We start from the raw sequence: 16,565 nt of genomic DNA, 5'->3' as shown, positions 1-16,565 counted from the left end.
TGAAATAACCGGGGGTTAAAATAGTAATTTGGGCAGCACTTCGTTACTATAATTAGCTTTCTTCGTTGAAAACCGGACTCTGCGAAGGTAGAGCTTCAAACCGAAAAGATAAATTTCTCGGGGTCTCCGGGCACTTCGGGATGTGTTTCGGGTGCTAAAATTGATACCGGGGCTTCGAGATGTCAAAATAGTGAAAATATTGAAAAAGGGGTAAAAAGTAGCAATTTTCCAAAATTACTCGGGAAGGCGCGCAGCCTTCTATTTATAGGGGCGAAGTCCGAATATCAGCGGCTGAGAGGACTCCACGCGTCAGCAGATGCGAGGCTCGGATCTGGAGGGGAGGCAGTTGGATGCGAGGTTCGGAACACGCGGTAGGGAGAGCGAGGCTCGGACGAGGCTACACACGCGTCGCTCCTCGGACCCGCCACGGCTTCGGAAGCGAGGAGTCACCGCGACACGCATCGGATGCCTACTGGACCGAGCTCGGACCCGGGAAGAACGCGACACGTGGCTGCTGACTCACCGAAATCGGCCTTATCCTTGCGAGATTCCTCGGAAAATGAGCCCAAATCTTCTAAAATCCATAACTTTCGCATACGGGCTCCGTTTTTGACGTTATTTATATGCACGCGTAGGTAAAATTATGCTCTACAACTTTCGTTTAGACTTCGTTGGCTAATTTTGACTTTATTTGTAATATTATTATTTTTAACAGACCGGGATAGGAAAATCCATTAAAAATTCATAACTTCTTCATCCGATGTCCGTTTTCGTCTGTCTTTTTACGGTTGTACTACTATTGACGAGATCTTCGATTCTCGTTTAGGCTGTGTCGGCTAAAAATCACTTGATCTAAAATTCAAGTTTTTAGCTGTCTATTGCTAAGCTGAAACTTAGAAAAATCATAACTTCCTCATACGAAGTCAGATTTTGGCGTTCTTTTTATCAAAATTCTCGGTTTAACAAATACTACGACTTTCATTTAGATCACCAAGTCTAAAAAGTAGTTTATCAAAAATTCACTTTTTACGTCATTCGGCGTCGTGCCAGTTTTGTCGCGGATCTTCGATTGGTCATAACTTCTTCGTTATAACTCGGATTTCGATGAGGTTTTCGCCTAAATGCTTCTAATGAGATTCTTTACAATTTTCAATAATAAAATTTTACTTATTTCAAATTTTATATTTTCGTTAAATTTTCGATATTTTAACTTTTAATTGGAATCTCATAAGACTTCCAATATTTTCTGATTGATTCTAAACATAGTTTTACTTCATTTCTAATAAAAACTATCCGTTAGAACTCAATACTCATAATTATATAATATTTCATAATATTATTCACTTTTAAAATTACATAACACGATAACTGATCGTGTATGTTACATACGGCTACACCTGCAGACTTACAACACTTCCCATACTATCTGTCAACCTTGTGAATGCTACGGCTACACCCGCAGACTTACAACACTCTAACACTATCTGCCAACCTTGTGAATGCTACGAATACACCCGCAGACTTACAACACTTCCCATACTATCTGCCAACCTTGTGAATGTTACGGCTACACCCGTAGACTTACAACACTTTCTTACACTATCTGGTTGCTAGTGAATGCTACGGCTATCCCGCAGTCTTACAATACTTTCCACACTGTCTCAATCGCTGCTTACCCATCCGAACACATCCACCGTCGAGCATACACACGACCTAACATCCCAACTGAACTCATGTCCTGACTGGAATTCCCAACCTAATTCCCTGAAGCCGGTTATCAAACATTTCGAGAACGCGATCTCACTACTGGCAAGTTTTCTGAACTTCCAACTCATACTATCCTCATTCCATATAGCCGCTTGGGCTGTCTTCCTTTCTGGCAATGATGTGAAACTTATCCCAATTTCAAAATTGCTCCTGCTTCTGGATCCCTGGACGATTCTCCCCCACTTAGATTCGACTAAGTCTTCACAATACATGAAAATTGAAGAATTCTCAATCCTCACTTTCCAATGATCGATTCGATGACAACCAGCTCTTATCAACTAGTGTTACATTACTAACCAATCCAAAAGATCACACAACTTCTAAGAACTAGATGAACACTTCCCGAATCCACAATTAGGGAAATGACCTTCCGCTACCCACTAATAATTCTCGGTATGCAATTGGCATATGACATCTCTTGAAAATATAATTCAAACACAAACAGAGGATAACCTTACTCAAATCCTTGGAACGAAAGGCTCCACCGTGCAGTTTCCAGCACGCGCTGCACTAAATCTGGCCCTGCTGGCCTCTCAAAAGTTGATCCGAAATCTTGGGTCTCCTTCCGAGACCCTTCAATATGAGCAACTGATCTGGTTCCCTCTTCCCAATGTGCTCCAAGTCAATATCCCGTTCTCGGGCTCTAGAAGTCATACAATTCAGGGTCTCGCACTCCGAGATACTCCTCATCTGCTGCATACTGCGGTACCAAATAAGCTCTCTCCCGAGACTTGGCAGTGATCTCTGCCACAATCTCAGTAGTCTGGTGGAAATCTAGCAACTCTTGCGCCAACTGCTGCGCCTCAACCGCCTGGGCAAACTCTGCCCGAAATCTGGTCGAAAAGTCATCCCATGACATAGCATCGACCGCATCATCACCCAACTCACTACCAACCTCCTCCCATCAATCACGTGCCCTGTCCTTCAGGAGGCAGGAAGTAAGTCGGACCTTGTCCCTCTCGGGCAACGACTGGTACGAAAAGTGTTGGCGACATCTACCAACCATCTGCTGCTAGCAATAGGGTCCCTCGCCCCATGAAAATATGGAGCTTCACAAGCTCTGAACTCCCGAATCATTCACGTACGCGTCCCTATCATGGCCGCTATCTCAGTGCGGAATGCACTCCGCCTCTCATCAAGAATCTCCAAAATGTCCTCCTTGACCATACCGAAGATCACAGGAGTCTGGTAAGTGATATTGTGCGTACTCTCAGATGGAATGAACTCCTTCATCTGACCATCAAGCTGCCCGGCTCCAGAGTCCGAGCCTGATCCCTCGTCGGCACCAAAACTGCCATCTGGTCTACCACGTAGCGTCACTATACTCGGAAATATACCATAACAATCATCAGAATACTCATCATAACAATCATCAGTGATTTCAGAATCGGTACTACTCATCTAAATGTTTAAGTAAAGCTGCTGAGATTCGTAAACTAAAACTGAAATGTAATCTCATCAACTCTATGATCGTTTTCATGTTATTTGAAATCATCAAGCTTTAGATATCATGCTAATCAAATCATTTTCATAAAAACTGGAAATTGGAATCATGACGATATATTATTAATTGATAGTTTGCTATATATCGATAATACATGATGATTCGACAGATAGGCTACCAGTCTCGATTAGAATACTTTTGTAGTCTGCAATCCGTAACTGCGGCGATTTCCAAGTGACAATGATGTCGACAACATTCTTGACTGGGAGAAGACTTCTCCCAAAAAAGTTGAAATTCCATTTAAACTTGCTAGAGTTCTCCTTCGGGTATGCCAACCAACGACGTCGTTTCTCATCTACTCATATGCAATTACAATTAGTTTGCGAGTTTAGTGAAGCCAGTGAATTGAGTGCAAGTGTACTGCAGGATTTTACTGGTGTTCCTACAACTGTTGACCTTGCGGGCATGCGTAATGCTATGAACAAGCTCGGTGGCGATCCTATTTAATTAATCCATTGGTAACATTTTCATTTTTCAACATCATCCAAGGGTTTTGATGATATGGTGCAACCATGGGTTTCTTTGCTGTGGACCATGTCACACTTCAATATCTAAAGCTAACTTGCAGAAGTGATGATATGGTAATTTGGTAAATACCTTATTTATATTGTCTTTTTTATATACTTACAGTGAGTTATGAAATCATGTAGATATCCATGATAGAGACGTATTGGCGGGCAAACAAGATGTTCATGGATTACAGTAAGGTACATACAAATAGTCGGATATACTTAAGCTTGTACCTCGTGCTTGTACAGTTGTACTTACTATTCCCTATGTTTTTTACCCAATTGTGGTAGCCTGAGAAGGAGATGGTGTTTAGTTCTCATTTGAAGTTGAATCTTGAAGATGTGGAGCCCTGTGTGTCTGGACCAAAGAGGTACGATCTTTTGTTGTATAAGCTTGTACACTTGTACTTATGTATGTTTTGTTTTCTTGTTTGTAGGCTTCATGATCAAGTTCTTTTGAAAGATATGAAAGGTGATTAATTGGCATGCATGCTTGGATAGTAAAGTTGGATTCAAGGTTGTGTATTTGGGTCAATTTGAGTTCTTAGATCCTTTTTTTCTTCTATCTAACTTCTTTGAAATAGCTTTTTAGGGATATGGTATACCAAAAGTGGACCAAAGGAAGATTGTGAAGTTTGAATCCGGTGGGTTGCCAGCACAACTTAAACATGGAGATATTGTAGTAGCAGCCATCACGAGCCGTACAAATACATCAAATCCTAGTGTCATGATTCACTCTGGTTAATTTGTTAGCAAAGAAAGCTTGCAATTTGGGGCTTGCGGTTAGATTCCCCTTTTATGTATATATTGACTAATTGGGTGATAGTATTACAACAGATCATATTCCACCAAGGGAAGGGGGGGTATCCATAGAGATAGTCCAGCTGCAAAATATTTAAAGGAACTTGGGGTTGATAGGAGAGATTTCAATTTATATGGTAGTAGACGTGGAAACAATGAGGTCATGGTTAGGGGCACTTTTGGTAATATAAGACTTGTGAATAAATTAATGGAAGGTGAAGTTGGACCTAATACCATTCATAGTATTAGCTAGTGGAGAGAAGCTCTCTCTGTTTGAGCTTCATTAGTTCAAAAAATGGCATTTGTGCATGCAAGTAGTTAGTAGTTGCAACCATATATATTACTCCTATAGTAACAAAAATACATAAAACCCGAATATGGAAATGTTTATATTTATTTGCATTTTGTATAGAATTGGATCAAGATATGTAAAAAGAAAGAGGGTTTTGGTCCACAGATTTACATGTCCACTGAATCAGTTAAATAAACGTATATGCCTCAAAACATGTATACACAGGGTGATAAAAAAGAGCATCAAAATTGGCTACTTGGCTAGTACTTTAATGAAGTGAGTTCCTTTGGAACCAAAATTAAACGTAATACGGGTTGACCCGGATCCATTTTGTAGAGGACCATTTGTTCCCCTTAATAACGGGGCAACCACCTACGAAAATAAGAAGAGAAGGTACGTTAGTGTCCTAAAACTAAACCCTAAACCCTAAAACAATAACTGACCATGCAAACTTGAAGGATCTATTGTGGCATCTGGTGTCATACTCCAGAAAAGTAAAGCATCCCCCTTTTTTGGTTTAACAGATAACCCTTTTTTCGCACATTCAGATAGTTCATTCCACCAAGGTACAGCACTAATGTTTCCCTTTGCTTGTGGGAACACTGTTTCGCCTCCTTCTTCAACATCTGATCTGATAAAAACCATGAGAGAAATGAAAATTTTATAGGTGCTGATACATGATACATACATAAGTTACAAAAACAATAAGACATTATTGTCATTACTTACAGGTACATGAGAACTGTAGCCATCCTTTGACCCCCATTCTTGATGTTATATTCATCACGAAAGTAATCATAATGTGGTTCGTATTTTTGACCTACTTCATAGTGGAGAACTTGAAATCCTTCACCATGTTCTTAAGCAGAAAGTCAAATCACTAAATCTGTTTATGTGAAATCGGATTCGGATCAACAAAAGATTGATAAATGATAATGCCATACCTACAGGTAAGAAGGTGAAGTCTGCAATCCTTTTCTCAATGGATTCAACTGTTTTATCTTGTCCTCTCGCTAGAAATGTCCCGGAACTTGTACGGACTCTGAATCAAAAGATGTGGTTTAAGTAATACATAAAAGCCACTATATTTTGGTTTTTTTGTAGTTTAACCACTATATTTTTTTGTTCAATGCCTTTTTGAAAGAAATTTCCTTATTTACCTACATGTCAGTTTTCGCAGTCAAAAAAAAATTCAAAAAAGGGTGGCTTGTAGTGATTAAACCGCAAAAAGAGTGTTAAAATATAGTGGCTTTCCTGTATATTTCCCAAAATACTTACAAAAGTAGCAAGAATGACAAAAAACTGCACACCTACTATCTTTGTTCTTGCCAGTTACACTATCGACCACAGTTGACTTTTCCATATGAGGTTTAGCAAGTGTAATTAGATGTTCACACTCATCTTCTGACTGCCATATATAGAGAAGGAAATGAGTTTGAGTTACCTGAGTAATTGTTTGAGACTAAACATGATATAATTGGTGACTAATTGACCATTTTAGTTATGAAGTCATCAAACTTTCAAACACGACAAATTAACCATAGAAAGCTATAGGAAATGCAAGCAACAAAAGTTGGCACTTCCTTCTGTTCGGAAGTGTAATAGCAATTCTTCAAGAGGTCTGAATGATTGGATCAAAATAAACATTACTACTGTTATCTGGAAGGAGATCGCTATGAAATTCTGTTTAAGAAAAGTCGGTTGCAAAAATTTATATGTATTCATGCATTTGATGCTTATCTTCACATACAGAAGCGTTACAGTTGAATTGTAAGTGGTTATTTGATTGTGTATTGAAAGAAATCGATCAAAAAAAAAACACTGACCAGGAAATTATGATAGATGACAGCTCTAGGCTCCCATGATATCACTTCAGTCCAACGATCGCTATGGCTGCGGTCGCTTCTACATTCAGCGAAAAGTTAGAAGCAGTTTAAGTAGAATGCGTTATCGAATCGAATTACAACAACAAATTGGAACAAACTTGAATCTAAACGTAAACTGACCTGACAGCGTCGGTAGTCCGTTGAACGATGGAGCTGAGATCATGAGCACCCGGGAAAGTGTTTGATGTTCTTGGAATCGATAGAATTCCAAGAGCGAGAAGGATCAATACGAAGAACAAACAGATAATTAGTATTGAAAAGATGAGCGTTGATGATGAAGATCTCCGCGAAGGACCCCGAACGGGTAATCTCCCTTTGGGCACCATTTTCAAAAATCCTAAGACACGGATCACGAGCAAAACCCTAGAATTAACGCTTAATTAATCCGGAGATTTGTTTATTGATAGGAAATTGGAAATGTGAAATGAGATCTCTCAGGCCTTGATCAGCTATTCATCGTTTTGATTCCAGTGATGTTGGCATAAAACTTTTATTATCTTATTACAAAATCTAATGAACATAGGATTAGCAAGCAAACAAACGATGTCGGGTCTCTCAACTTTTTCTAATGCGTTAATTAAATAGGCAACTTTTTATACATAAAAAAAAAAGAGAGAAATTATATAATTAAAAGTTTATAAAAGGGGAAATGACTTTTGAGGGTAACTTCATGTTGAGTTTGTTCTCATTTGGTCTCTTTTTCTATTTGTGTACTCAATATATCATCGAACTTGTTGTTTGTGTTCACCATAACCCTTTGACCGGCAATCACATGTCAAAAGTCGGTCAAAAAGGTTATGGTGAACACAAACAACAAGTGCGATGGTATATTGAGTACAAAAAAAAAAGGAATCAAATGAAAACAAACGCAACAGTTAGTTACCCTCAAGAGTCATTTTCCCTTTATAAAATACTAGCCGTTTACCCGCGCCAAGCGACGGATACGAATAATTTCTTTCAGAAATTAGTTTCTCGAAACAATTAATTATTTTGCGCAAATGTTTTACCACATGTAAACAATTATCAATTAGAGTAATCCTAGCATAAAAGAAATCATTAGGAATTAAAAATGAAAAGTTGGGATTGTTTACAAATGTACGTGAACAAATGATTGATTGTGCATTATTAATCGTGCAATACTGTCGTTGAATTGTTCGTCAAGCTTCACTAACACTTTTGTATGGACATGTGATATCTCTGGATAATGTCATATAAAGTTGGTCATACATTGGTTTGGATGATTATGGTTTGATCACATTGTTTTTTGGGTTTACAATACAAATAAGTCAATACAACATGAGGGACATGGTGTTCTAGTAGAATTTTGTAGTTTAACGACCATAAAATATAATAAAATAAAGTTGCGTATGATGTCATTTCACACATTTTAGTTGGGAATAGGTTTTTGGAAGGGGCGGTGAAGTGTTTCAAAATTATTTTATTTTAGTTGGCTTCTAATGGGTCATAGATAAAGAGGGGGTTGGAAATTGTTGCTTATAGTAATCGATATTAACATAAACATTCAAACTTATTAGTTGATAAATGATAATAAAAAAATTAAAGCACCTATGAAAGTTATATAAGATTTGTTTCATTTATAGAAAATGGATCAAATATGTTGCATCTAATTGTTACTACTTTGGTCTAAAATACAATATTTTGTATTTAATATAAAAATGCAACCTATTTTTCTTTTGAATCATTTTGATTATACTATAATTATTTGATAATATTAAACAAAGTAACAAATATAGTCAAACAAAGGACCACTATCAAAAAGTCCAATCACTATCTTTTGTTAATTTCGATGATAAAAGTTATCTAAGTTATGTTTCATTTTTTTGAAATATTTGACAGAAATATCTTATCACATTTCATTTCCAACATTAAAAACAATGTTTTTTTTAAGTTCAAGTTTATCTACATGATGATAAATATATAAAATGAAAATGTCATAATAGTTTACATTGTGACTAATAGAAATATGTGTACTGATCTCAAATATGTAAACATGGAGGGAAAGAATAAGAGGGAAAGAGATCAATTCAGTTTATTAAAAATGAAGTCTTTAACTGTAAAGTACTTCACTGATGTGTATATAGAAACAAAAACAATATAGAAATTAAAAACAAACACGACATGAGTATATATAAGTCTAATATATATGAATCTATTATTTTTTATGAATAAATGGAAGTAGAAGTTAGAAAATGAAGAATTTAACCTTAAAGTATTCTATTCATGTAAATCTTCTTTCTCATAACAGAGTAAACATTGCAATATCACTGATACATTGATGTTACACCCAACAAATGTTGCAAGAGTCTAGTTAACTCAACTCATAATGATATATACATGACAGTTTTGGCTTCACCCTATAAGATCACCAGTAACAAAAACTGTGTAGATGAAACAAATTGATTAAGACCACTGAAGTGTAAAATACGAATATACATGTAAAACTAAAAAGGGTCGAGATGGCTTATACAAATTTATGAATTAAAAAAAAATCAACAAAGTTAGTTGTCCTATCAAGGTGACATGGTGCAATACCTCTTTGAATAGAGAACGAAAGTAACAGGGTGGTCATGGCTGATTGGGAGTCGGCAAGTGCAAAACTTGACATTAGATCAAACTGAAGATTGAGAAAATATCACTTGATTTGAATAAGCAATATATGCATTAATAAATCATGAATTAGATGTGAAACATTGACAAGCATGAAATCCTAGAAAACCATCAAAAAGAACTTATTTCCTTGTCTAGATTTCCATTAACCGGTTTATTGTAAATCACATCCCTACACCCCACAACAAAATGGCTTGTAAAAGGGCGTGAATATCCAAATGGTGGTCACCACAAGCTACAAAAATATAAACTACAAGTCATCAATTTACACTTAAGTGTAATAAATAACAACCCAATATAAAAATGAACATCTTATATGAAGGCAAGGGAAAAATTGTCCATATTTCAACCAAGCCCTCAAAAGAATATAACATCAACATAAAAGGTATAATCGTCCAAAGCAAGTTGAAAATGCAGATTGACCATTCCAAAGCCTATAATAATCATCATAACTTTAGCCATATTTACTTCACCATGAAGATCTTAATCAATAAACAAACTCATTTTCCATATTTTATGCTCTTTTTAACCATAAGTAAGTAAAAAAAATCCCTTTTTCCCTTCTTTTAGTCTCTTATTAACCATCAGGTGTAAGTTGTAAGAGCATATCAAGAAACAAAGATATATATATATATATATATATATATATATATATATATATATATATATATATATATATATAAATAGAAACCATTACTTCAGTAATAATTAAGAAAATCTAAATGAAACGGATGGAAATATTTTACCTTAAATCCAATTTAGAATCTGAATAGAGGCCCACAAGTAAGTGACAGACATGAAGCTCTATGATCACAACTCGCAATCATGGAGTCATTCCTAACCAAAATATAACAAAAACAGTGCACATACATCGGAATCTGAAAACATGGCACACAAAGTTCAATTATATAAAAGAACGGAACGTTAAAAAGGAAAGATATGTACCCGATTCGCAAGAGAATTACGTTTAATTGCCTAAGAATTTGCGACATAGCAAGCAAATTTTGTATAATCAATAAACTTTGAGCATCAAATCAAGTTTTTTACATAGTAGGATCCCAGAACTCCATTACCCGAAACTTCAAAAACAAAAATAGTCAAATAATCGACCTTGAATCGATAACTGTTGTCCCTATGGATGGGTCAGTAGTGAACAGTAGAGACTTGGATACACATCTACGTGGTCACAGTTCTTTCACTCGGATCCAAGTTGAATATCTAATGTTTTTCTTGAACCAGTCTCAACTAACAAATTGATTTCAGAAATTGAGAAAAGAAGCAAGAATAGAAATTTTAGAGAAGAAAGAAAACGATTTCGGCAATGGAGACAGTGGCGACGACTGGCGGTGTTTGTTGTGCTTCCTTAGGAATGGAGCGGTGGTGGTCGAAGAGGAGAAGGAGGTAGCAGTTTGAAAACTGATTATGAGGGCTTGAAAAAAAACTCACTATTCAGTTTGAGATCCAATTGACAAAATCAGAAGTACAAAAACCTAGATTTGCTTCGTTTCCAGTGTCTTTAGCTATGTTCTTGTCCAGAGATAGCAGATGCAGGCATAGAGAATATCGATTTGAGGGTTATTGTTGGTGGCGAAAAAATGATGGTAATGATGGGCAAATTCAGATAAGGGCAGAGAAGTCGATATGGCATAGAGTATTTAGGAAAGTGTAACAGGTATTGAATTGGAGAGGTGTACTGAGTTGGAAAGGACGTATAGATGAAGGCGGCCTGGAGAGATCGAGGTGGCAATCGTAGATGGGGGAGATAAATGTGGGGAGACCACCAGCTAGAACCGACATATGTATGACGGATTTCATGGCTACAGAGTTTTGAGAGATGGTGGCAACTACCGGCTCTAGGGTGGTGATGGCGCTGGACAGTGATTAGTAGAGTGTAGATCATGGCAGTGGTTGAAGAAGTCTGTGACAGTAGCAACGAATGGTGGTAGTGGAGGCTGAGTTTTAGGGGAGTGTATTTTACGGTTTGTTGGAAACTGGTGATTCAGAGAGGGTGAGAAGAGAAATACAATGTAAATGCTTTATAAAGTGTATAGGCTCTTAGATTGACCGATTCAATGGCCGGAGGTTAGGAGTACTTACTCAACTTTGACTTGTTCAACTTTGACGCATTCAGTTTAAATGTAGACTTTTTCAATCATTGACCGGATAAATCTGATTTTTTTTTGGAATGCATACAATTTTTGTATAAGATGCTTTAGGGGTTGTACCTCTTAAAATTCAGTCTTTGACAAATTTGCATAATAAGTAATAAAGATATAAAGTTTTAGAGAAAAAAGAAAAAATCAAAACCTAATAACAAAAATATACAAAATTGAGGACCTTTTCTCAACCTCCAAATTTCTCTGGTTCTTTAGTGAATTTTTTTTAAGAACCACATTCATACATCTTTAAGTCATAACATTACTATAATTAGGTGTAAGACACATGTATTACATGGGTTAATTAAAAAAAATTAAATATACATGTCTAAATATTTAAGAACTTTGGATTTGTAATAATAATAATAATAAATTATTAAAATTGATTTTTTTATCTTTTAAATTTAAATAAATAAACAAAATAAAGTAATGAGCTTTAATTTGAGAATTTTGAAATAAGAAGTTAAGTCCATTAATGAAATTGATAATCATTTATTACTATATTTATTGTAATTATTACATTAATATATTATGTGGAATTTATTAAAATAGAAAAAACCCATAAAATGACATGTGGAAAAGAAATTAATTAAAAATAACCACAAAATGACATTTGGCGAATTGAATGAGAATATGACATGTGGCAAAAAAAACTTCATTTATTAGAGTAGATATTACTATGCATAACCCGTTGGATTCTATTGATGAGCTCTACATCATCTAGCGCAAGGATACCAAAAGTGTCAAACATGAAAGATATAAAGGTGTGTTTAATTTTCATACACACTTCCTCATGTTTTGCCGCTTTGAAAGCAGTCAGGCCTACAGTAAAAACCTCACTCACCAAGCCCACAAGAAGGGAAACCTTTGTTAGATCCACACATGAGTGATTTCGTCCTACCCATCCAAAAACTAAAACGTCAGTTGGTTTAAGCGTTGATCTTCCTTCCAAAGAGTTAGTCAATAAGTTCACATGTGCCTCTTTCTAGGAAGAAAACTCGGCGTGTCTAAATATTCAAAAAGAACATCCCTAACCAGATCGTGTTGGTACTTGAAATCTAGGAGTTCTCTACAATGAACTGCATGCGCCCCAAAAAAAAGAGTCCAAGCATGCCTTGTGACAAATCGGGCATACCTCGTCAACCGGAAATAAAGAAATCGGGAAGCAATACTTGAAGATAGTACGATACTCCATCGGTGACATATATTGGCTAAAACCATCAATGGTAATAGTCATAAGTAAATCATGAGCATGTGGTGCACATTGACATTTAAAAGTAGCTTTATACCTAATAGTCATGTCTAAGTGAACTTCCATGTCTTAGACAATTTTCTTAAGAGGGCACTCGCCAATGCATGTTGGGCTTTAGGAGGGGCGGTGTCCTTATTAGTCAAATTGTTGAAGTAAAAGCCTGAATCATATCACAAAGATATGTCAAAGCTCAAAATAGTTAGAATCTATACCACATATGTCACTATCTCGTAAGATGTGATCTTGTAACACCCACGATTGAGCACGCGAGGCCACAAAAGCTTAGGAGGAAGCCTTTACCGCTGAGTATAGCCCCAAACCACCAAATATAATGGGTAATGAAGAAATTCGCCATTGAATGTCCACAAAGAAAGGAAACATGCAAACCATAATGTCCTTAATCGAGCCACATAACCCTTTACCAAAGAACAAAGCAGCATCCTCTATGTGAACAGGTTGGAACATCCTCAAAGAATAGTTTGGCAATGTCCATGCAAGATCGAAGCAAAGGAGTGTAACACCTAATTCAAGGTACTTTTCATTTTTTACCCTTGTTGTGTAAATAGTTTGCAATTTTGGTCCTTAGGGGGCATTGTTGCAATTTTGGGAAAAGTGGGAGTACGTTGGGCGAATGCAAACAGGGGACAAACCCTAAAATTTAGGGTTTGGACCCTATTTAAGCAACATTATGACCCATGATCCCCTCATTTCTCATCCTCCATTACCCTTTGAGCCTCATTTCGAAACCCTAACCCCTCTAGAGAAGATTTGACCCTCTTTGTGTGTGTTTTAGTGTGTGTTGGTGAGCCTTGGGGAAGAAGAGTCTTGAAGAAGGAGCTTTGACCAAAGGAGAGCTTGTAGATCCGGTTTCTACTCATCATTTCCAGCTTCATTGAGGTATAAAGATTGGAACTTGCTCATTGTATGCTTAGATCTAGGGGTGTGTATGGGCAGTTTGGTTCGGTTATTGGTCAAAACCGAACCATAACCATTATGATTGGTTAATACATTTTAGTAGCCATTGGGTATGGTTAATATTGGTTATGGTTAATGGTTTTTGTCGGTTACCGGTTTTGGTTAATGGTTAATATTGGTTAACCATAATGTTCAAAATAATATAAATGGCGAAAGTATAGTGGCTTAAAAAATGAAAAGAGAATACCAAAGAGTCCTTGGCACCAATGTTTGTAACCTAGCTTATAGTAATAGAATAAAATGTGTACATTTGATACTCGGTGTGAGATAACACATAGTCACATTCAAAATCAAAAACATTCAAAAAAAATATAAAACATTAAAAAAATTGACATTAATAGTTTTATATATTGATAATTGATATTAACATTAAAATAAAGCCAAACATTCATACACGTTAAATGCGATTAAATCCTTCGAAAACATTTATGTGTTATCTAGATTAAAAAAAAGTCAATCACTCATATACATTCAATGTGATTAAGTAAAAAACAGTAAATAAAAAAAGAAAAACATTCAAAAAAAATACATTTTTAATATATCACAAAGTCAAGAAGAACCAAAAATTTAACTTACCTAGAAGTTGTGATTATAAAGTAAAAAAATCCTTCGAAAAGAACTACAAAGTCAAAACAATCTTTGATTAGGATTAACGGTCTGAGAAGACTCTGATTAGGATTATGAGTGTAAAGATTAAAAAAATGGTGAATAATGTTTACTAATTATAGAATTATCCGATTAGGAATTACAACATTAATCAATAATCTAACTCAATGCATGATTGGAAGATTGTGTGTGTCTGCGTGATCTGTGTGATCAGCCTTTGATGGTTTGATTGCTCGTTCATCTCTTGATAAGTGATGATTAATGAATTATATTTTGAAATTTTAATGGGTCTTAAATAAGTTTGACTATATTGTTTTATATATAATCTATAATTTTTATATATTAAAATATAAAGTTAGCGGTTCGGTTAATCTTTAAAACCATAACTGAACCGTTAGTTATCGGTTAACAAAAATTAGAAACCGAACCAACGATTTTTAAAATGGTTCAGTTAGTATGCTTCGGTTATATCGGTTAATTTGGTTTTGGTTCGGTTTTTCGGTTATTATGCTCACCCCTACTTAGATCTAGTATTATGGAGTTTTGTTCACTTTTTAGTCTCATGAATGTAGACCTGTCAATGGGGCGGGTTTTGACCCTGATTCGCTCCAAACCCGTAAGAATTTAACGGGTTTGGATTTTAATTTTTGATCCTTTTACCCGTTTACGATCCATACCCGTTTACCCTTTTAATAAATGGGTCGGGTATGGATCATTGTCGATCCGCTCCACTTATGATCCGCCCCATTATATATATATATATATATATATATATATATATATATATATATATATATATATATATATATATATATATATATATATATATATACACACAACTCGATGTCTAAGTAAAATGTGATTTTTATTGTATTGGACTTTGAGTATTAATTTATGTACATCTTGTTTAAATAGACATTTTATCTTTTTGAGAAATACTACTTTGTGGAACACATAAAAATTAAGAAATTTTAATATTATAAAAGGGTCGGGTTAATGGGTCGGGTATTCGTTGATTCGGTGGATACGGGTATGGATTCGACTAATCAAGACCCTGAGGGTTATTGGAGCGGGACGGATCATGTTTTTATTTTTTTAAATGGGTTTGGATCAAGGGTGATTCGCTCCAAACCCGCCCCATTGACAGGTCTACATGAATGAGATCTAGTGGGATTCTTCCACTCTAGAAGTTAGGAGCTGCTTCTCTTGATGTTTCTGAAATCCCTAGTCCATAAAGTTAGCATCTTGATGGTTGTGGATCAACTATGCATGTGTTTATGTCCATTAGGTGAAAGTAGGATGCTAAATCTAGGGTTTGAGTTCTTTTGAGTCATGCAAAGGTTCTAAGTTAATGACTTTATGAATTAAGACGTTCCCCAAGGTTTGGATCTGAAGTTTGGACGTCTGGTTGTAAGCATTAAGTGCTTATGGGAAAAAGTGCTTAATGGACGCATACGTTGGGCGTACGCAAGCGTACGTTGTGTGTATGCGTTCGAGTCCCCAATCAGGCACGCGGCCTAGTACATCGGGCCTACTTTTGGTACATGCGGCATATCAGGCCTGATCTTGGGCTTTATATTGTATTTATTTCATGGTGCTTAAGGGACAAAGTTTCTTCCAAGTACAATTTACCTAACTCGTTTGTATTGTATTTTTATTAACATTTACTTAATAAACTCATTTATATTGTATTTATTTCATGGTGCTTAAGGGAGGTAAATAAGCCCTTGTAGATGACCACCATGAACAATACGAACGAGGGGAATCTAAAGACACATTCCATGCTTGTGGATCGTGCTAAGTAGATCGTGGTTAGAGGACGTCTGGTTTGGCAACATGGTAAGATTCGAATAGTTAGTAAAACTTGAATGTGCCATACAACTTTATTATTTTATGTGCATCTTCTTGATGGATGTAAGCCCGGAAATCGGATAATGGTTGATCATGCCAACACACTTCTTTAATCAGCATGGTGAACCGTTGATAGGATGAGTATATTACTAATAATTAGAGTTAGTAAAATTATCAGGTAATAATTTGGGTATTTACCAACTTGGACATGTATATATTCTTATCAATGTCCCAAACGCACATCGGTTGTTGTTGGGCGAGGTGCATCTTGATAGTTGGAGTATCACCATATACAAGAGTTGTATTGTGTTTAATTATTTCAATAGATTGTAACCAAA

The 16,565-nt window shown here is 35.9% G+C and overlaps 1 protein-coding gene across 1 annotated transcript; it reads right to left on the bottom strand.

The window, feature by feature from the left end:
* Positions 1–5,052: 5,052 nt before the first annotated feature.
* Positions 5,053–7,296, bottom strand: LOC145156759 (putative prolyl 4-hydroxylase 10). The gene is made up of 7 exons (XM_079076011.1): positions 6,880–7,296; positions 6,700–6,778; positions 6,184–6,281; positions 5,818–5,915; positions 5,603–5,732; positions 5,317–5,504; positions 5,053–5,245 (listed from the first exon to the last, which is right to left on the bottom strand). Exons 1-7 carry the CDS (start codon positions 7,083–7,085, stop codon positions 5,172–5,174), a joined length of 873 nt encoding a protein of 290 aa, XP_078932137.1. The 5' UTR covers positions 7,086–7,296; the 3' UTR covers positions 5,053–5,171.
* Between the last annotated feature and the right edge of the window lie 9,269 nt (positions 7,297–16,565).

Source organism: Lactuca virosa, chromosome 2, assembly GCF_052849685.1.
Source record: "Lactuca virosa cultivar CGN04683 chromosome 2, Lactuca_virosa_CGN04683_v6, whole genome shotgun sequence".
Taxonomy (NCBI): domain Eukaryota; kingdom Viridiplantae; phylum Streptophyta; class Magnoliopsida; order Asterales; family Asteraceae; genus Lactuca; species Lactuca virosa.
This window is presented reverse-complemented; position numbering and strand designations above follow the sequence as displayed.

Excerpts from the sequence above, each read along its gene's own strand:
- LOC145156759 (XM_079076011.1), bottom strand. The coding sequence starts at position 7,085 with ATGGTGCCCAAAGGGAGATTACCCGTTCGGGGTCCTTCGCGGAGATCT. Across the intron at positions 6,282-6,699 it reads TCATCTATCATAATTTCCTG|TCAGAAGATGAGTGTGAACA; the intron begins GTCAGTGTTTTT and ends TATATATGGCAG. Across the intron at positions 5,246-5,316 it reads AGATCCTTCAAGTTTGCATG|GTGGTTGCCCCGTTATTAAG; the intron begins GTCAGTTATTGT and ends TTATTTTCGTAG.